The 22,365-nt window shown below is 50.7% G+C and overlaps 1 protein-coding gene across 18 annotated transcripts in view; it reads left to right on the top strand.

The window, feature by feature from the left end:
- FNBP1 (formin binding protein 1) overlaps positions 1-22,365 on the top strand; it is a 93,110-nt gene that overhangs the window by 34,690 nt on the left and 36,055 nt on the right. For 9 of the 18 annotated variants that reach the window (XM_077284741.1, XM_077284743.1, XM_077284748.1 and 6 more), the window contains exons 5-10: positions 6,151-6,213; positions 7,382-7,486; positions 13,649-13,777; positions 14,094-14,240; positions 19,463-19,660; positions 20,921-21,103. In XM_077284741.1, coding sequence (XP_077140856.1) covers positions 6,151-6,213; positions 7,382-7,486; positions 13,649-13,777; positions 14,094-14,240; positions 19,463-19,660; positions 20,921-21,103 — 825 coding nt within the window. The remainder of the gene's footprint in view (positions 1-6,150; positions 6,214-7,381; positions 7,487-13,648; positions 13,778-14,093; positions 14,241-19,462; positions 19,661-20,920; positions 21,104-22,365) is intronic. The other 9 variants (XM_077284758.1, XM_077284757.1, XM_077284752.1 and 6 more) reach the window with 2 other exon arrangements.

Below are 22,365 nucleotides of genomic sequence, written 5' to 3'. Positions count from 1 at the left end.
TAAACAGGCAGTCATGCCATAGTACTTCATATGTTGTGCATTTATGTGGAAGCTATTGTCCCCTGTTATCAGACATTCAGGCCTTAAAGGGACTCTGTCAGCACAGAATGACTGTTCTAAATCCCTCTGCTCAGTGCATAATGGTGCGGCCAGTCATGCACACCTGCTTGTTTTCCCTCTTTCTTCACCTCCTCTTCCTTGATTGACAGCTCTGGCTTCATAGAGCAAGAGAAAGGTGGAGATGGATGGAAAACAAGAAGGTGGGAAGGGGAATATAAATCAATGGCCGCACCATGGAGCGCCGAGCGCCTGTACTTTGTATGAGCAGTCGTTCTGTGCCGACAGTCCATTTAAAAGGACTGATTTTTGTATAAATGACCACAATCTTTTACTCCGTTATCAGCCATTACTGGGGAGATGTGACCATAGGACAGGAGAGTACAATCTATTACTCCCTGTTACCAGCCATTACTGCGGAGAGGAGACTGTAGGACAGGTGAGTACAATCTATTACTCCCTATTATCAGCCATTACTGGGGAGAGGAGACTGTAGGACAGGTTAGTACAATCTATTACTCCCTGTTATCAGCCATTACTGGGGAGAGGCGAATGTAGGATAGGTGACTACAATCTATTATTCCCGGCTATCAGCCATTTCAGGCTGGTACCATCCTGTACTGTATGCAGGTGTTGTATACCCTCCCCATGGTGGCCGTCTGTCACCGGTGAACCCCTCAGGCTGTGTGTGATCAGCAGCTGACACGTTTTGCTCTCCTATTGTTTGATCTGTACCCAACAGACTTCTCTTCACACCAGTGTCCCCCTGTCTGCGCACTATAATCCAGCCATGTCGCCTCCTTCCTGACACCTCATCATTATATCAGGTGTGGACAAACCGGATCAGTTCTGATCTAGTATGTGAATGACACTGGATGAGGCGCCACTATAATTTTGGTAAGAACACTCTTGTTCCTGCTGTCACATTACCAGGAGATGGAAAATATTTAATGTCTCATCCAGCCGCTGCACACACCGCAGATATTCTTGAGGCTTCACATCCAGATCTGCAGTCAATCATCTGTTAGATCAATTCACACACTCTAGTCCCTCCCAGAGCTGCCGTCACAGTTCTGCAGGTTCCTCACTCCTGCCCTACTAGTTCAATGTCTGCTCAGAGCTCATGCTATATGGAGATGCGGTGCTGGACTGGGGGTGCTGTAGGGCAGTGCTGCATGGGGGTGCTCTAGTGCAGTGTGATTCTGTACGAGGGGTGCTGTAGTGCAGTGCGATGCTGTAGGGGAGTACTTTAGTTCAGTGTGATGCTGTACAGGGGGTGCTGTAGTGCATTGCAATGGTGTGCAGGGGCTGCTGTAGTGCAGTGCAATGCTGTTCGGGGGTTACTGTGGTGCAGTGCGATGCTGTACGGGGGTGCTGTAGTGCAGTGCGATGCTGTATGCGGGTGCAGTGTGATGCTGTACAGGGAGTGTTGTAGTTCAGTGCAATGGTGTACAGGAGGCTGCTGTAGTGCAGTGCCATGCTGTACAGGGGGAAGCTGTAGTTCAGTGTGGTGCTGTACAGGGGGAAGCTGTAGTGCAGTACGATGCTGTACGGGGGTTGCTGTAGTGCAGTACGATGCTGCACGGGGGTTGCCGTAGTGCAGTGCGATACTGTACGGGGGTTGCTGTAGTGCAGTGCAATGGTGTACGGTAGTTGCTGTAGTGCAGTGCGATGCTGTACAAGAGGTGCTGTACTGCAGTGCTCTACAGGGTGTGCTGTACTAGAGATGCTGTAGTGCTATGCAGTTCAGTACAGGAGGTGCGGTGCTGTTCAAGAGGATGTTGTGATGCGGTGCTGTTCAAGAGGATGTTGTGATGCGGTGCTGTACAAGAGGATGTTGTGATGCGGTGCGTACGGGGAGTGAGGTGGTGCCGTGCGGGGTACGGTGTTGTACGGGTGTGATGTAGTGCAGTGGTGTACGAGGGTTGCTGAAATGCGGTGCTGTACAAGAGGTGCTGAAGTGCGGTGCTGTATGAGACGTGCTGTGGGGTGCTGAAGTGCACTGCTGTACGAGAGGTGCTGAAATGCACTGTTGTACAAGAGGTGCAATGCTGTATGAGAGGTGCTGAAGTGCAGTGCTGTATGAGAGGTGCTGTGCTGTATGGGGGTGCTGAATTGCAATGCGGTGCTGTACAGGGGTGCTGAAGTGCAGTGCTGTACGAGAGGTGCCGAAGTGCGGTGCTGTACGAGAGGTGCCGAAGTGCGGTGCTGTACGAGAGGTGCTGAAGTGCGGTGCTGTATTGAAAGGTGGTGTATTGTATAGGGGGTGTTGAAGTGCAGTACGAGAGGTGCTGTGCTGTACAGGGGGTGCTGAAGTGCAGTGCTATACAGGGGGTACTGAAGTTCAGTGCGGTGCTGTACAGGAGGTGCTGAAGTGCAGTGCTATACATGAGGTGCTGTGCTGTACAGGGGGTGCTGAAGTGCAGTGCTATACAGGGGGTACTGAAGTTCAGTGCGGTGCTGTACAGGAGGTGCTGAAGTGCAGTGCTATACATGAGGTGCTGTGCTGTACAGGGGGTGCTGAAGTGCAGTTCTGTACTGTACAGGGGATGCTGAAGTGCAGTGCTGTACAAGAGGTACTGTGCTGTACAAGGGGTGCTGAAGTGCAGTGCTGTACAAGAGGTACTGTGCTGTACAAGGGGCGCTGAAGTGCAGTGCTGTACGAAGGGCGCTGAAGTGCAGTGCTGTACGAAGGGCGCTGAAGTGCAGTGCTGTACGAAGGGCGCTGAAGTGCAGTGCTGTACGAAGGGCGCTGAAGTGCAGTGCTGTACGAAGGGCGCTGAAGTGCAGTGCTGTACGGAGGGCGCTGAAGTGCAGTGCTGTACGAAGGGCGCTGAAGTGCAGTGCTGTACGAAGGGCGCTGAAGTGCAGTGCTGTACGAAGGGCGCTGAAGTGCAGTGCTGTACGAAGGGCGCTGAAGTGCAGTGCTGTACGAAGGGCGCTGAGGTGCAGTGCTGTACGAGAAGTGCAGTGCTGTACGAGGCGCTGAAATGCAGTGCTGTACGAGAGGCGCTTAAGTTCGGTGCTGTACAAGAAGTGCAGTGCTGTATGAGGTGCTGAAGTCAATATACACAGATGACAACGAAGCATGGTAAAATACATATATATCAAAAATTAGTAACCATGCAAACGACAGGACATAAATAGCCTATCATCAACTACTACATAGAAAACCCCACACAAAGATGATTAGAAGGCAATATATAATATAATCAAATTTAATTTTATTAAAGTATTACAAAATTTTAAAAACCATATTGACAGCTTTGGGGAATAGGACAATATCCCTCTCCCATTACCAATGTTGACGTGCAGCAACAGGTGAAAAACAGGGTACATCCCATATCGGATGTTACAATAGGAAGCATTCACGCCATTAATAATTCAATAATAATTTAATCCATAGTAACCTCGTATAGTTCATCTATGACAGATATGCATCCATATATATGTACACCCTATCTCGCCCCACTCAGTAAAAAGTCTACACCGCTACCATAAATAAGGCACTAGCTATGTAAGATGTTACCATACAAGTAATAGGCGGTCAGAGGACCGGTATAATTACCTATTCCGAGGTAGAGACTGGGATGTGGGCTCCCCGCTGTCACCTGGACCCGCACGTCTGCCCCGACGCGCGTTTTGGACTCCTTTTTCAAGGGGCCCCTATATTGATATTGTCCTATTCCCCAAAGCTGTCAATATGGTTTTTAAAATTTTGTAATACTTTAATAAAATTAAATTTGATTATATTATATATTGCCTTCTAATCATCTTTGTGTGGGGTTTTCTATGAGGTGCTGAAGTGCAGTGCTGTACGAGAAGTGCAGTGCTGTACGAGAGGCGCTGAAGTGCAGTGCTGTATGAGAGGTGCTGAAATGCAGTGCTGTATGAGGTGCTGAAGTGCAGTGCTGTACGAGAAGTGCAGTGCTGTATGAGAGGTGCAGAAGGGCGGTGCTGTACAGTTTGTTATGTAGTGCTACGCTTTCTGCCGCGTGTGGACAGGTAATTGAAGGCTTTCCTCTGCGTCTTCCGGTGTCATTGTGGTTGGGGACAAGTGAGTAAATTATAGGTCGGCAATGACTGCGGTCACCACATGAGCATCTGGCGTCTGTTCACTGCAGGCTGCACAATCAATGCTGATCGATTCCTGCAGCCCCTGACATGTCCTCGTTTCTCCTAATAAGTCCTACGAATATATTTCACTAATTATAAGTATATCTGCTTCTGAGCTGCCCAGACTGTGCACTAATGATACATTGTAGCAAAGCATCTGCACAGAGGATTAACTAGACTAGAAGCAGCGTAACAGACCCTCAGTAGTTAGGTCAGACTAGGGTTAACAGTAGAATGTAAATAACATTTTTCCCATTCACTGACAGCAATCAGACTTATTCAAAAATGCCTAAGAATTGAAGGACATTAAGAAACTGATGTAGCAATAAAAGCCCCCTGGTGTCAGACCCACCACACGACCACAGAGCGTCTGCGTGTATATGAAGAATGGGGAAACTCATCCCCATCCAGTGTCCCAGTCCAATCGCCTGTCCCACTGCCAGCTCCGAGCAGCGCTGCCTTTTATGGAGCCCGTTCTCCTCCTGCCAAGAGCCTCAGTCATCCAAATCATCCAGAGGGAGTAACAGATTGTAGTCACCTGTCCTACTGTCGCCTCTCCCCGGTATTGGCTGATAACAGGGAGTAATAGATTGTAGTCGTATCTCCCGAGTAATGGCTGATATCAGGGAGTAACAGATTGTAGTCACCTGTCCTACAGTCTCCTCTCCCCAGTAATGGCTGATACCAGGGAGTAATAGATTGTAGTCTCATGTCTCATTATCACTCTCTGGATGCTGTGTGACTGTATGTTGGGGGGGATGTAATATTCAACTGTAGTCACCAAATATTGTGGGATTTCAGCTCTGAAGCAGAAGAATAGTGAGTGCAGCTCTGGGGTATAATACAGGATGTAATTCAGGATCAGTACAGGATCAGTAATGTAATGTATGTACACTGTACAGTGACTGCACCAGCAAAATAATGAGTGCAGCTCTGGGGTATAATACAGGATGTAATTCAGGATCAGTAATGTAATGTATGTACACAGTGACTGCACCAGCAGAATAGTGAGTGCAGCTCTGGGGTATAATACAGGATGTAATTCAGGATCAGTACAGGATCAGTAATGTAATGTATGTACAGTGACTGCACCAGCAAAATAGTGAGTGCAGCTCTGGGGTATAATACAGGATGTAATTCAGGATCAGTAATGTAATGTATGTACACAGTGACTGCACCAGCAGAATAGTGAGTGCAGCTCTGAGGTATAATACAGGATGTTACTCAGGATCAGTACAGGATAAGTAATGTATGTACACAGTGACTGCACCAGCAGAATAGTGAGTGCAGCTCTGAGGTATAATACAGGATGTAATTCAGGATCAGTACAGGATCAGTAATGTAATGTATGTACAGTGATTGCGCCAGCAGAATAGTGAGTGCAGCTCTGGGGTATAATACAGGATGTAATTCAGGATCAGTAATGTAATGTATGTACAGTGACTGCACCAGCAAAATAGTGAGTGCAGCTCAGGGGTATAATACAGGATGTAACTCAGGATCAGTACTGGATCAGTAATGTAATGTATGTACACAGTGACTCCACCAGCAGAATAGTGAGTGCAGCTCTGGAGTATAATACAGGATGTAACTCAGGATCAGTAATGTAATGTATGTACAGTGACTACACCAGCAGAATAGTGAGTGCAGCTCTGGGATATAGTACAGGATGTAACTCAGGATCAGTACAGGATCAGTAATGTAATGTATGTACACAGTGACTGCACCAGCAGAATAGTGAGTGCAGCTCTGGGGTATAGTACAGGATGTAACTCGGGATCAGTACAGGATCAGTAATGTAATGTATGTACACAGTGACTGCCCCAGCAGAATAGTGAGTGCAGCTCTGGAGTATGCAGGATGTGAGAATTATTTGTGGCCACTTTGAAGCCTCCGGCCTTCTCTGCTGGTGTCTGATCTTGCTTTTCCTGCTTTGTTTTCTGTTTTTCCATGTAATGCTGTCTCTTTCCTTTGCAGAATTTCCATGAAGGTCGGAAGGCGCAGCAGCACATGGAGACCTGCTGGAAGCAGCTGGAGTCGGTGAGTTGGGGAAATGCAGGTCGGGGGTCAGCACGCAGGTCACATGACCATACCACATATAGAGAAGAGGGCAGAGGATGAGGAAGGTCTGATGTAATGATCTGAACACTTCATCTGCAGGCGTTTCTCTATTTCTGCTGTTTACAATGTGTTAGTGCAGACTAGATGCCATTGTAACAAACCCTGTGCTGTGTGCAGCGGCGTCCAGTGTATATAGTCCTCTGTGAGCACAAGGCTTATATATACAGTGTAACAAATGATCGGGTGTGAGTATCTGGCAGAGCAATGACACGCTGCAGCTCGGTCCCGAATCTCACATTTCAGGATGGGGCACATATTTGTCTCCTCGGTCACTGAGCTCAGTCCTGTCAGCCGATGACCTGCAGAATTAGTGACTGCAACGGTCTGATCTGCGGCCTCCCCTCTCGCTGCTCTGCTGTGTTGCATTATGGGAGTTGTAGTGTTTTGTCTGTGTATTGCATGCAGGTCTGAGACCCTGGCCCAGCGGGGCACCCTGGCATGTGTGCAGTCAGCACGGGGGGGGGGGGGTGGACTACAATGGTCATTGTGTCCTGTGATTTTGCTTCTCATGTTTGGTGAATGCGGGCAGAAATCTGTGGTTTACTGCAGCTACAGAACTGTGTCACGTGCATGGAAGAGACCTCGAGACACACTGCAACGAACCCTCCCCTGTCAGCAGGAATATAGTGACCAGGATCCCTGGTAACAGTCCTCATCTGACCCCATGCTGCCATTATGACTGCACTTCCTGTAACAAACAATTTCCTGCAGTGATTAGTAATCCCCTCCCCCGTATCGGGGTTTATGTCTTATGTGTCTCAGATAATGAGCGCTCCTCTCCCTCCAGTGGCAACTACTAGGGATATGTGAAGGCTTGCTTGGAGTAGTAGTTCTCCCAGACTCACCGTCTGACATGGCGTGGGCTGCCTACATGAAAAGACAGACAAGCCTCTTTCTCTATTATGCAGGTCTGTGGGGAGCGATTGTGATAAGCTCTGCCCCTGCCTACGTACTTTCTAAGCCCCGCCCCAGAGGAGGCCTGATGGGGTACCAAGGGCGGAAGAAAGAAGCGTTCACACCATGAGGATCCTGCATGGAATGGTTTTAATGTTTTCATTTCATTTGTGTGTTTGTCGTTTTTGCTCAGAGTAAAAGAAGATTTGAGCGGGACTGTAAGGAGGCGGACCGGGCCCAGCAGTACTTCGAGAGGATGGATGCCGACATCAACGTCACGAAAGCAGATGTGGAGAAAGTGAGTATTAGGATTGGTCATGTGACCAGGGTTCGGAGCAACCGGTGGGTGACTGGCTTGCCCCGTGGTAGCCCTTGGGTCCTCTGTATAACAATCTCCTTATGTGTGCTGAGAGATTGGTTCGTACAGATGCTAGATGGTGTTGTCGGAACTTGCAGATGGTGTGGCGCCGGTGTCTGGTTCAGTGCATTGTATGTTGTGTGGGCAGGGTTGACTGGGCTGTGTGGGCAGGGTTGACTGGGCTGTGTGGGCAGGTTTGACTGGGCTGCGTGGGCAGGGTTGACTGGGCTGCGTGGGCAGGGTTGACTGGGCTGCGTGGGCAGGGTTGACTGGGCTGCGTGGGCAGGGTTGACTGGGCTGCGTGGGCAGGGTTGACTGGTTTGTGTCCACAGGGTTGGCGGCGCTGTGTCGGCAGGAGGGTGGCGGCGCTGTGTCGGCAGGAGAGTAGCGGCGCTTTGGCGGCAGGAGGGTGGCGGCGCTGTGTCGGCAGGAGAGAGTGGTGGCGCTTTGGCGGCAGGAGGGTGGCGGCGCTGTGCCAGCAGGTTGACGGCGCTGTGCTGGAGGGTAGATTTGATTGTTACCGGCTGTCACGGTTGCAGTGTGTGTGGCTGATTATCACACATATTTGATTGTACACAGCAGCTGTCCGTTATTGTTATCTGGTGTCTGTGAGGAGTTTCCTGGGGGTTATGATAATGATGGCGCAGGCGGTGCCTCTCAGCCTATGAATTGTGACTGATCGTGCCAGGGGGCGCAGCATGTGACCCCGTCGTTACATAACCCCTTAATTCAGCAGACCGGTCTGATGAAGGACTCATGTAAGCTTCCATTGTTCCTTGCGCCGCCGGATAATCACACGGATTGTGCGCTGCCCACGTGACTGTGCTGTCAGTGTCACCCCCTCACTCTGGCAGCAGGGACCCCCTTCATTTAGACAATGGGCATCCAGTCCTCCACATGAGATCATCAGCAGTTCTGCTCCGTGTTATATACTTAGCATTTTTAATTCCTTACATTTTTAAAAATCTTTGCTGTCAGTGAATGAAAACCTTCTAGTTTCCAATCTGAGTTGGATGCCGGTCCTCAATCTTTTCACAGCTGAGGGTTTGTTGCAGTTGTATCCTGTGTAGACAACACTTTGTGGACTCCAGACTGATCCATTGTAACAAACTGTCAGGGCAGGATTTTGGTTCTGATGGCTTCATCTCACAGAGAGTTGTCCAGACTAAAAACCTTGTGACAAGCCCTCAGCTGTGAGCAGTAGAATGTTCATCAACTGTTAAGAAACATGAATGTTTCCCGTCCCTGACAGAAAGCAGACATATTGAAAATGGTGGGGAATGAAATGCAAGTTCCTTTTTTATCATATAGTGCTGCCCTTTCTCACCAAGGTGGAGATGTCTGTTTGCTGTAAATGAATGAAATCTAATCCTGACCTAGTCCTGCTCACAGAGCTGAGCGTCTTGCTACAATGTCTCAGTGCCGCTGCCACCTCTTGAAAGGGGGAGATAATGTTCTACACTTGTTTTCATTCGCTCACAGCAAGCAGAATGGGCTTTATCCACGTGCTGCGTGAGGAAACCATCCTGTGTGAGAGGCGTAGAAGTTGTGTCAAAGATGGCAGCGTCTTCCTGGAGTGTATGTTGGGGGTTGTGACCACATCCGTGGCTCCAGTTCGTCTTCCTGTCACAACGGAGTCCTCCACTAGCTCCTCGGAGAAGCCGCTCCTGTGACTTGGCGCAGCTGCTGCAGGGAGGGGGCGCTGTGATGTCTATGTACAGTATAGCAGCTGTATGTACTACGGGAGGCAATGACCTGCCGTCTTATAGCGCCTCCATATACTGCAGCGCAGACACACAGGAAACATGCAGAACAGCAGGAACAATCCCTTGTGCCAACCCCAGGAGCTTACACTCTACAGGTAGGAGATGAGCCCGGCCCTGTGATAAAGCACTGTGCGAGAGGCAGCGCCCCCTGATGTCAGACTGAGTGGTGACTACTGCTGCTCGCTGAGCGCCCAGTGTAGGATCACAGGGCTCTCCGTGCACCTCATCAACTATCTATGACTATGAATTATCCATCAGAGCAGGCGGCGCTGTGTGATTACCCGCAGAGATGCCGTGCGGATCACCGGCGAGCGGAGACGACCTTCCATGTGCTGCCCATTATCTCATCGCTGATCGGTGATGCCACTTAACTGTACACTTTACCATTTTCAAGAGCTTTGTTTGCTGTAAGTGAATGAAAATACCCAGAGATTGAAAGCTATAGTCCAGTTACAATACTGAGTGTTTGTTCTGCTAGTTGTCAGTGCTGCAGGTTTGTTACAATGTACCCTGAGTTCTCATGGGATGGTAGACGAGATACAATTGTAACAGACAATCATCTGCGAGAAGTTTTAGTATTCGGGCAATTGGGGCATCTGGATGTAAGCAAGAAAGAAGCTGCTATTCAATGTCAGCAAACCGAGATCTTAAGACATTTAATTAAATGGGCAGTAACCGAGAAATCCAGAGAGAAGGAAGGGAATTGTGGACACTTCTAGAGGGGAACCTTGTGCAGGAAGATAACTCTCATCATCCCCCCATCCATAATCCATACTCCCAGATGTAATGGGGGATTCTATAGGACCCCACGAGGTGTGGAGGCTTTCATCTGCAGCTCTCCAGAGGGAGCCATTGTTTTCTGAACATTGACCAGAAGCCGCACTGATGTGTGGTCACCTTCGACTGACCGCATCCTCCACCGCCAGACAGCCCCGATGTGAGCTGTGCCTGCACAGTCACGGATGTCACCAAAGGGCAACTCTGCCTGGGCCGCAGTTAAAGGGCCCCTCCTATATAGGCCACCTTAACAGGCCCCTTCACCTGTGGTTTAAGGGCCCCTCAGACTGGTTAAAGGGCTTATCCCCTTTTGAAATACCCATATGTCGATGTACTTTGACAGTGTGAGTGGTATACAGGGGGTCAGGCCGACCTGTGCTGTGGACTGCAGGCCAGGAGATGGGGCACCACACAATCTGGCAGGGGAACATTAGCTGCCAGCGAATTGTTATATAAGCAGAGCCCTCGTGCCGGCCCCCAGTTGGAGCTGCACTTTAAGCAATGCCCGTGGTGTTGATGCCAGACACAGGGGTAAACGTCTTGTATGTATCATGTCTGCAGTGGAAGTGTTAATCCGGGAGGCATCGTCCTCCTGTAATCTCGTCTCATGAGCAGCGCTGCTAAATCTGGGTCTCCTTAATTAAAGCCATGCCGGTAATTAGCGAGCGGATGACTCTGCGGTAATCTCAGGAGGCCACAAACGCAGCATGTGACTGCTGGTGACGAGGCTTTAGGTCTCAGCGTCCCTGTAATCACCGATAGAGCTCATTTCTGTCCCTTTACTGAAATCCTCTGTGCTGCTGTGTGGCTCTGCTCTTTCCATTATCACCTGTTGATCTCTCATGAAATCATATCTTATAACCTTGTTACCTGAGTGAGCAGGTCACTACCTCCGACAATATCTGCTCACTGCACTCCTGAAATCCTCTGTGCTGCAGGCTGCACATATAGCTTTCCCTGCTGCCATCACATTCACTTGTCTGCAAGTGCAGAGACCTTTACATCACACGTGACTAATATCAGCCCATGACTTTGTGTTTTCTGTCCCCTTAAATCCTGCAGTGTGGCCGAGGAGCAGTCTCCAGTGGCGGGTACACGTTTTGTAATCACATAATGGGGGTTGTCATTCCCATAGCCTCGGCCACCTCAGATTTAGGGGTCCTGCCGGCTGATCCTCTTGCTCAGTCTTTTGAGTGTCTGTGCAGATGTTGGCTTGGACGCTGGTAATTGGCAGGCGGCACGGGCATGCTGGGCATTGGTATGCAGATGAGGTGCAGATTCCCACTCTCCTTGCCATATTGCTTCCTCCCGACCACAGCAAAGTCTTTTCAGAGCTGCGGGCCGCTGGCACAGGATTTGGGGCCAGTGAATTCCTTGCACACAGATCAGTGGAGCAGCCGCTCTGTGCCCATACAATGCCAGCATTACCCCCCGCACATAATGGGTAGCATTCAGCCACGGCTCCGCTCATCCTCTCACCAGGGTAATGAGGCAGGTATGTGGAGAGCAGCGGTGCCCGGGGCGCAGGGGAACAGGGGAACCTCACTCACATTTATGGAGGCAGACAGTTAGATTTATAGTGTTCAGCCAATCTGGCATCCCGGAAAGCTGGGTGAGCGGTGCGGTGGACGCTCAAGTCCATCAGGCGTCCTCACCCAGCAACAAGGCCGCTGACACCTGCAACAGGATGACATGGCGTGTATGGAGATAAGCGTCTGCACGGCTGTCCCGCTTCTGTCTGACCGCACCGTCCGTCTGTCGGGGAGACTGCTGTTTTCCCTGTATGTCGCAGGTGCCGTGCTCCGCTGGTAGCGATGCTGTAATTTGTGTGCCAGCTCCTCACATCCTCCGCAGTTACCATGTGACAGTAAATATTTGGGTCGGTACATATGTCTCCAGGGTTTGTGCCAGACGCCATTGAGCCCGGAGGATCGGCAAAGCAGTTGCCATAGCGACTCCCCGTGGTGGCAGCGGTAGCAAGGCATAAATCTCCATTCCTCAGTGAGAATTCGCAATACACGAGGCCGAGGATGTTATCAGGCACCGATACACAGTAACAAAGCTTCACCGATGAGAGCAGCATAGTGTTTATGACCATCGTCCTCCCCTTATATGTATGATCTCCATCATCCTCCCCTTGTACGTATGATCCCCATCATCCTCCCCTAGTATGTATGACCCCCATCATCCTCCCCTAGTATGTATGACCCCATCATCCTCCCCTAGTATGTATGACCCCCATCATCCTCCCCTAGTATGTGTGACCCCCATCATCCTCCCCTAGTATGTATGACCCCCATCATCCTCCCCTAGTATGTGTGACCCCCATCATCCTCCCCTAGTATGTATGACCCCCATCATCCTCCCCTAGTATGTATGACCCCCATCATCCTCCCCTAGTATGTGTGACCCCCATCATCCTCCTCTAGTATGTATTGCCCCCATCATCCTCCCCTAGTATGTGTGACCCCCATCATCCTCCCCTAGTATGTATGACCCCCATCATCCTCCCCTAGTATGTGTGACCCCCATCATCCTCCCCTAGTATGTGTGACCCCATCATCCTCCCCTAGTATGTATGACCCCATCATCCTCCCCTAGTATGTATGACCCCCATCATCCTCCCCTAGTATGTGTGACCCCCATCATCCTCCCCTAGTATGTATGACCCCCATCATCCTTTCATAGTATGTGTGACCCCCATCATCCTCCCCTAGTATGTGTGACCCCCATCATCCTCCCCTAGTATGTGTGACCCCCATCATCCTCCCCTAGTATGTGTGACCCCCATCATCCTCCCCTGGTATGTGTGACCCCCATCATCCTCCCCTAGTATGTGTGACCCCCATCATCCTCCCCTAGTATGTGTGACCCCCATCATCCTCCCCTAGTATGTGTGACCCCCATCATCCTCCCCTAGTATGTGTGACCCCCATCATCCTCCCCTAGTATGTGTGACCCCCATCATCCTCCCCTGGTATGTGTGACCCCCATCATCCTCCCCTAGTATGTGTGACCCCCATCATCCTCCCCTAGTATGTGTGACCCCCATCATCCTCCCCTAGTATGTGTGACCCCCATCATCCTCCCCTAGTATGTGTGACCCCTATCATCCTCCCCTAGTATGTATGGCCCCATTGTTTGCTCTTGGAGTGTAAGACCCCCATCATCGCACACATGGGAGCGGCCGCTCACGGAGTCTGTCTTTTTGGATTGTCTGTAACTTTCCGCTGCTGTTTTGGAGATTAGTAGTCCGTGCCCGCTCTGGCTTTCACTGCCCCTGACTCAGAGCGCCAATCGCCAGCAGATAGGGCAGAGATGCCACTGTGTGACTCCGGAGTCTTAGAAACCTGGGTGAGAACTTCTGTGCAAGAATCCCTTGTGTTGCAGGTTGTCAGGTGTTGCTACGTCTCCTCCACCAGTGCGGCCTGGGAATCTTGTTTGCCTGGCTTCTGGATTGTTGGGTGCTGGTTTATCGGATGCCCCCAGCGATTATATGTTTATGATGGTGGATTGTATCTGCTTCCCTCTCACTAATCCGGCTATTTACCTCCCGCAGGCGCGGCAGCAGGCGCAAATACGTCACCAGATGGCAGACGACAGCAAAGGAGATTACTCCTCCGTGTTACAGAAGTTCAACCACGAGCAGCAGGAGCACTACCACACGCACATCCCCACCATCTTCCAGGTGACTCTGTGCTTCACTTCTCATGGAACCACAAGTCTCAGCTGCCCAAATACCCAGTGTATAACAGCTGTACTGTCTACTCCCAGGGATGCATGGCATGCTGAGACTTGTAGCTCTAGCTCAGTTGGAGACTGTGTACAGCTGTGCTGTCTCCGCTCTGCTCCCAGGTGTAAACCCATCCACACACTGCAATGTATCATTCTGGAGCTCAGAGTGGATTGTCCAGACCGGACACATTGTAACAAACCCTCATCTATGAGCAAAACAGGATCATCCTCCTAATTGTCATTCCCCATAATCTCATGTTTCCCCTTAGAAACTGCAAGACATGGAGGAGAAGAGGATAGTGCGGATGGGGGATTCACTGAAAACCTATGCAGATATCGACCGCCAGGTGATCCCCATCATCGGGAAATGTCTGGACGGAATCACAAAGTCAGCAGACTCTATCAATGGGAAACAGGTATTAGTCAGAACATCGAGCGCAGCTCTGGAGAATAATGCAGAACATGTAATGTATGTAACTACTGACTCCAGTAGAATAGTGAGTGCAGCTCTGGAGTATAATACAGGATGTAACACATGATTATTAATGTATGTACACAGTGACTCCACCAGCAGAATAGTGAGTGCAGCTCTGGAGTATAATACAGGATGTAACTCTGGATCAGTACAGGATCAGTAATGTAACGTATGTGCACAGTGACTGCACCAGCAGAATAGTGAGTGCTGCTCTGGAGTATAATACAGGATGTAACTCTGGATCAGTACAGGATCAGTAATGTAACGTATGTGCACAGTGACTGCACCAGCAGAATAGTGAGTGCAGTTCTGGAGTATAATACAGCATGTAACTCAGGATCAGTAATGTATGTACACAGTGACTGCACCAGCAGAATAGTGAGTGCAACTCTGGGGTATAATACAGGAGGTAACTCGGGATCAGTACAGGATCAGTAATGTAATATATGTACACAGTGACTGCACCAGCAGAATAGTGAGCGCAGCTCTGGAGTATAATACAGGATGTAACTCAGGATCAGTACAGGATCAGTAATGTAATGTATGTGCACAGTGACTGCACCAGCAGAATAGTGAGTGCTGCTCTGGAGTATAATACAGGATGTAACTCTGGATCAATACAGGATCAGTAATGTAACGTATGTGCACAGTGACTGCACCAGCAGAATAGTGAGTGCTGCTCTGGAGTATAATACAGGATGTAACTCAGGATCAGTAATGTATGTACACAGTGACTGCACCAGCAGAATAGTGAGTGCAGCTCTGGAGTATAATACAGGATGTAACTCAGGATCAGTAATGTATGTACACAGTGACTGCACCAGCAGAATAGTGAGTGCAGCTCTGGGGTATAATACAGAATGTAACTCTGGAGCAGTGCAGGATCAGTAATGTATGTACACGGTGACTGCACCAGCACAATAGTGAGTGCAGCTCCGGAGTATAATACACAGGATGGCAATGCAGAGGCAGCTATGGAGGCCGTGCTCCTATGTGCTTCTACAGCCGTGTTGTCATGTGCGGTGTATGACCTCGGCCATTTTTCCTCTGGGCCGTCCACCAGGCTGCAGCCTCCATCCCTGCCATGGATATACCTGTATCAGTGCCAGACCTCCGGTTTCCTTCCTGAGCGCTTGGTGGAGATGTGTTTGTCGCCGTGTCTTATCTGTTGTTGAGTCCTGGGAAATCCTGCAGAGCGCTGAGGATGTGACACCTATCGATCAGGGAAAAAACATGATATGGCTCTCTGCTGTTCCAGCGCGCCCTGCTTTCCTGTTATTAGGTCAGCGGATTATCACCCCCATTATCTGCTGTTATTCTACTGTGAGGATCATTTTCCACTCATCTGACACTATTGCACATACGTTCTCATGTGTATATGCAAATCCACCATTTCATCATGTGAAATGATGACTGAGACGCTCCTCAGCACACTCTTCTCCTGAAATACTCTGTGCTTCTGCCACTAAGTAACTCTCTTGTAGCCTCCCACAAGGTGCGCACGCTCCCCTCCTGAAATACTCTGTGCCGCTGAAGGACGGTATTTCTTCCACCACTCCGTCTCTCAGTCATAGATGTGCCGAGTAGCTGAACCCCTTTTTTGCTCTGTGCACATGTGGATCTCATTACTATAAAGCCATGTTTAGTAAGAGCAGGCGTGCTGGGGACTGCTGCCCCTTCATTCCTGGTCACTGCCCCCCACTCATGTCAGTAGAGATTCCAGTGTAATGACACAATCCAACTTCTCGGGGGTCATTTCTCCTTTAAGACAAATTTTCCGGCAGCGTCTTATCATGACCGCAGAGCAATCTCCAGATGTTGGAGCCTCCATCACATGGACTGGAGACAGATGTGTTGAGATGACATCGCTGCGGTGGCGGCTACAATACGTCGCCCTCGTCCTCCATTATCCAGACCCTGAATACAAACCTCCCCTGTGGATGTCACTGTCACGAAGCCCCAGCAGTTGTAGCATCCAGTGATCCAGATGTCATATGCTGATGGAATATAGTATGAAATAGCACTACTTCTCCCATCATGTCGAGCACATGTGTAATGCCTCTTATAGAATCGGGGGAGGGGATGCAACAGCACATATATACGTCCCATGAGGTTCTTTTTTGCACTTTAGGGAGGCAGTGAAGAGTCAGTGCCTTTTCTCCTGGTTAATGGATGCTGCAAACCTGGAGCAGCAGCGACCTCCACAGGGTTCGGGATCATTGCAGTTGACATCTTCTCTCCATCATGTATAATGAGAGGGTAGAAGCTCCTAATCTGACCGCAGTGTGAAACAAGAAGCACACGCGGCTGCCATCACCCCACTGCTCTCCAGCTGTCCTGCAACACCTCCCCTGGGGGATGGGGTCCTGGCACTGCTCCTGGCATTGTCCCCTCCACCAGGCATCCCACTATTTATTCTCCATGTTTCTCATGTCACATTCCAGAAATGGTTACAGATCGTTAACGAGCGAGCGGCAATGATAGCACCCTGGATCGCTGCGCTCCAGCCAATGATAGCACCTCACAGTCTCTGGATCGCTGCGCTCCAGCCAATGATAGCGCCTCACAGTCTCTGGATCACTGCGCTCCAGCCAATGATAGCGCCTCACAGTCTCAGGATCGCTGCGCCCCAGCCAATAATAGCGCCTCACAGTCTCAGAATCGCTGCGCCCCAGCCAATAATGCCCCACAGTCCCAGGATCGCTGTGCCCCAGCCAATAATGCCCCACGGTCCCAGGATCGCTGTGCCCCAGCCAATGATATTGTCTCACAGTCCCAGGATCGCTGTGCCCCTGTCAATAATGCCACACAGTCCCAGGATTGCTGTGTCCTCGGCCAGTAATGTCCCACAGTCCCAGGATCGCTGTGTCCCAGCCAGTAATGCACCACAGTCCTTGGATAACTATGACCCGGCCAATAATGCCCCACAGTCCCAGGATCACTGTGTTCCGGCCAGTAATGCCCCACAGTCCCAGGATCGCCGTGTCCCTGGCTGTAATGCCCCACAGTCCCTGGATCGCTGTGCCCCAGCCAATAATGCCACACAGTCCCAGGATCGCTGTGTCCTCGGCCAGTAATGCCCCACAGTCCCAGAATCGCTGTTTCCCAGCCAGTAATGCCCCACAGTCCTAGGATAACTATGACCTGGCCAATAATGCCCCACAGTCTCCGGATAACTGTGCCCCGGCCAATAATGCACCACAGTCTCCGGATAACTATGACCCGGCCAATAATACCCCACAGTCTCAGGATAACTGTGTCCTCGGCCAGTAATGCCCCACAGTCCTAGGATCCCTGTGTCCTCGGGCAGTAATGCCCCACAGTCCCAGGATCCCTGTGTCCTCGGCCAGTAATGCCCCACAGCCCCAGGATCCCTGTGTCCTCTGCCAGTAATGCCCCACAGTCCCAGGATCCCTGTGTCCTCAGCCAGTAATGCCCCACAGTCCCAGGATCGCTGTGTCCTTGGCCAGTAATTCCCTACAGTCCCAGGATCACTGTGTCCTCAGCCAATAATGCCCCACGGTCCCAGGATCGCTGTGCCCCAGCCAATGATATTGTCTCACAGTCCCAGGATCGCTGTGCCCCAGTCAATAATGCCACACAGTCCCAGGATCGCTGTGTCCTAGCCAGTAATGCCCCACAGTCCCAGGATAACTATGACCCGGCCAGTAATGCCCCACAGTCCCAGGATCGCCGTGTCCCTGGCTGTAATGCCCCACAGTCCCTGGATCGCTGTGCCCCAGCCAATAATGCCACACAGTCCCAGAATCGCTGTGTCCCAGCCAGTAATGCCCCACAGTCCTAAGATAACTATGACCCGGCCAATAATGCCCCACAGTCTCCGGATAACTATGACCCGGCCAATAATGCCCCACAGTCTCCGGATAACTATGACCCGGCCAATAATGCCCCACAGTCTCCGGAATAACTATGACCCGGCCAATAATGCCCCACGGTCTCAGGATAACTGTGCCCCGGCCAATAATGCCCCACAGTCCCAGGATCGCTGTGTCCTTGGCCAGTAATTCCCCACAGTCCCAGGATCGCTGTGCCCTCGGCCAGTAATGCCCCACAGTCCCAGGATCACTGTGTCCTCGGCTAGTAATGCCCCACAGTCCCAGGATCACTGTGTCCTCGGCCAATAATGCCCCACGGTCTCAGGATAACTGTGCCCCGGCCAATAATGCCCCACAGTCCCAGGATCGCTGTGTCCTTGGCCAGTAATTCCCCACAGTCCCAGGATCGCTGTGCCCTCGGCCAGTAATGCCCCACAGTCCCAGGATCACTGTGTCCTCGGCCAGTAATGCCCCACAGTCCCAGGATCGCTGTGTCCTTGGCCAGTAATGCCCCACAGTCCCAGGATCACTGTGTCCTCAGCCAGTAATGCCCCACAGTCCGAGGATCGCTGTGCCCTTGGCCAGTAATGCCCCATAGTCCCAGGATCGCTGTGTCCTTGGCCAGTAATGCCCCACAGTCCCAGGATCACTGTGCCCTCAGCCAGTAATGCCTCACAGTCCCGGGATCACTGTGTCGTCGGCTAGTAATGCCCCACAGTCCCAGGATCACTGTGTCCTCGGCCAGTAATGCCCCACAGTCCCAGGATCGCTGTGCCCTTGGCCAGTAATGCCCCACAGTCCCAGGATCCCTGTGCCCTCAGCTAGTAATGCCCCACAGTCCCGGGATCACTGTGTCCTCGGCTAGTAATGCCCCACAGTCCCAGGATCACTGTGTCCACGGCCAGTAATGCCCCACAGTCCCAGGATCACTGTGTCCTCGGCTAGTAATGCCCCACAGTCCCGGGATCGCTGCGTCCTCAGCCAGTAATGTCCCACAGTCCTAGGATTGCTCTGCCCTTGTGTATTATCAGACAGTGATCAGGTTTCTGCCTGGCTTGGAGCAGTGATGATGTATCTACAAGGCGTTGTACCTCAGGGGCAGTGACGTGTGCACTGTAGACCCTAACAGACCATATCACCCCATGTTGTTCCTCCTCTGACATAAGGAGGTTACAATGGAGGTTCTCTGGGAATTATTTCCTGCGCGGTTCCTCCCCTCCTCGTGGTGCTCTTCTTCCCCTCGTGATGTCTTCTCTTTGGTTTTCATGCTGCACAGAGCAGTAGGATCGATCACCTCACGCTGCGGCTTCTTTCCGTTTTCCCTCAGGACTCTCAGACGGTCATTGAATCCTATAAGTCCGGCTTTGAGCCTCCTGGAGACGTTGACTTTGAGGACTTCACCCAGTCCATAAAGCGCACGGTCTCCGACACCAGCCTCACCAACAGCCGGGCCGATGGCAAGAGCGACCCCAAGATCTCCAGCAAATCCCGCGGCAAACTGTGGCCTTTCATCAAGAAAAACAAGGTACTGTGCGCTGGCTCCTGGACCGGTGCACCGTTACTGGATTTATTATGCTTTATTTATTTTTACATTTTTTTGTTGTTGATTTTCTTGATTGTTTTACCACATTTTCTCATCTTCACCATTAATTTAGATTAATCGCTATTAATCAGCGTTCCCCATCAGCATGCTAACAGCCCTCACCTCTGGGTACGGTTTATAGCAAGCGCTATAAACCCTGGATCTCTTCTCTGCATTTCATGGCACAAACCCGGGTGTTCCCCAGTCTCCACAGCTTGTAAAGTCAGGGCTGAAAGGGTTAATAATGAGTCTCACCGTCCCACATAGTAGAGGCTTCAGCTGGATCCCCGGGGTGTGACATCACAGTATGCAGTGGCCACTCCTCCCATTTCAGTGATATCATCAGTTTGATGCATGTTTATTGGCTGCAGGGTTGGGGGGCTATCGGACCATCGCTTTATGCCATGCTGATATTCTGGTAGACTTTTCCTACTTATACTTGATCTTGGTTTTGCGCGGTGCATGCTGACGCGCGCCATTCACCGCTACAGAAGTGTGGGGGAGGGGTGATATTTAATAGGGACCTATCCTACAGTCTCACCCCAGGGACTGATCTGCAGACCGTGCTGCAGGACTCTGTCCTCTGTGTAGCTCTTAATCGGAAATAAGGGAGACAGTGCCCTTAATTAAAGGGGTTGTCCAGGATTAGGAAAAGAAGGCTCTGTTTTCTTCCTAAAACAATGCCACCTCTAGGGATTATGGCTGGTATTGCAGCTTAGACGCATCAAAGTGAATAAGAGTAAAGTACAATACCGCACCGTTCTTAAGACGCAGTGCTGGACATCTTTTCCTTTAATAAATGTAAAAGGGTTACAAACACAGTGGGTGATACCTGATTACAGTAGCGAGGAAGTGCAGCAGGGCTATGAGTAGATGGTGTCCGCGGCATGCACACACAGGTGGCAGGTGCCGTTCAGGGAGGGGGGGGATGCTGCTGCAGGAAGTTTGCATGGCTTTGGAGCAGTTTCTTCGCGGGGTATCGCTTCTTCTTCTAACATTGCCGGCTTCCTTCCTCTGTCGCAGCCGTCACCACCTCCATGGAATCGCCTTTTTTTAAATTATTTCAGTTTGTCCTTTTTCTTGATTTGATGTCATTGGTTCGGATTTCATGTTGTTTTTAACCCTTTTGGTTTTGTGTTTTTATTATTTTTGTTTCTTTTGCTTTGGTTTCTCTTCTGTCACTGCTCCTTCTCTTACACATAGCTTATGTCCCTCTTAACGTCCCCTCATCAGCCCCCTCCTCCGCCCCCGGCCTCTGCCTCACCCTCTGCTGTTCCCAACGGCCCCCAGTCTCCCAAGCAGCAAAAGGAGCCCCTCTCCCATCGCCTCAACGACTTCATGACCTCCAAACCCAAAATCCACTGCTTCAGGAGTCTAAAGCGCGGGGTAAGTCGTGCTTTGGTGTGTCCCCTGTATGCTTCATCTGTACCCTCATCACCCGCGACTAACGATCACTCATCACTGTGGCCACCGGCTAGCTGAATGGTAATAGTGGAGAGCGCAAGTACTGGGCTGAGGTACTGGTGTGTAAAACTTAGATCACTGGCTGAGAATACCGCCTATCCATCACTAGAGATCAGCGGTGACATCACTGAGAATGCCTCCTATCCATCACTAGAGATCAGCGGTGACATCACTGAGAATGCCGCCTATCCATCGCTAGAGATCAGCGGTGACATCACTGAGAATGCCGCCTATCCATCACTAGAGATCAGCGGTGACATCACTGAGAATGCCGCCTATCCATCACTAGAGATCAGCGGTGACATCACTGAGAATGCCTCCTATCCATCACCAGAGATCAGCGGTGACATCACTGAGAATGCTGCCTATCCATCACTAGAGATCAACGGTGACATCACTGAGAATGCCGCCTATCCATCACTAGAGATCAGCGGTGACATCACTGAGAATGCCTCCTATCCATCACTAGAGATCAGCGGTGACATCACTGAGAAGCCTCCTATCCATCACTAGAGATCAGCGGTGACATCACTGAGAATGCTGCCTATCCATCACTAGAGATCAGCGGTGACATCACTGAGAAGCCTCCTATCCATCACTAGAGATCAGCGGTGACATCACTGAGAATGCCTCCTATCCATCACTAGAGATCAGCGGTGACATCACTGAGATTGCCTCCTATCCATCACTAGAGATCAGCGGTGACATCACTGAGAATGCCTGTTATCCATCACTAGAGATCAGTGGTGACATCACTGAGAATGCCTCCTATCCATAACTAGAGATCAGCGGTGACATCACTGAGAATGCTTCCTATCCATCACTAGAGATCAGCGGTGACATCACTGAGAATGCCGCCTATCCATCACTAGAGATCAGCGGTGACATCACTGAGATTGCCTCCTATCCATCACTAGAGATCAGCGGTGACATCACTGAGAATGCCTCCTATCCATCACTAGAGATCAGCGGTGACATCACTGAGATTGCCTCCTATCCATCACTAGAGATCAGCGGTGACATCACTGAGAATGCCTCCTATCCATCACTAGAGATCAGCGGTGACATCACTGAGAATGCCTCCTATCCATCACCAGAGATCAGCGGTGACATCACTGAGAATGCCTCCTATCCATCACTAGAGATCAGCGGAGACATCACTGAAGATCAGCGGTGAAGGCCCG

Source organism: Ranitomeya variabilis, chromosome 2 (genome assembly GCF_051348905.1).
Source record: "Ranitomeya variabilis isolate aRanVar5 chromosome 2, aRanVar5.hap1, whole genome shotgun sequence".
Lineage (NCBI taxonomy): Eukaryota > Metazoa > Chordata > Amphibia > Anura > Dendrobatidae > Ranitomeya > Ranitomeya variabilis.
Note: the sequence above shows the minus strand (reverse complement) of the source record. Positions and strands in the feature narration are given on the sequence as shown.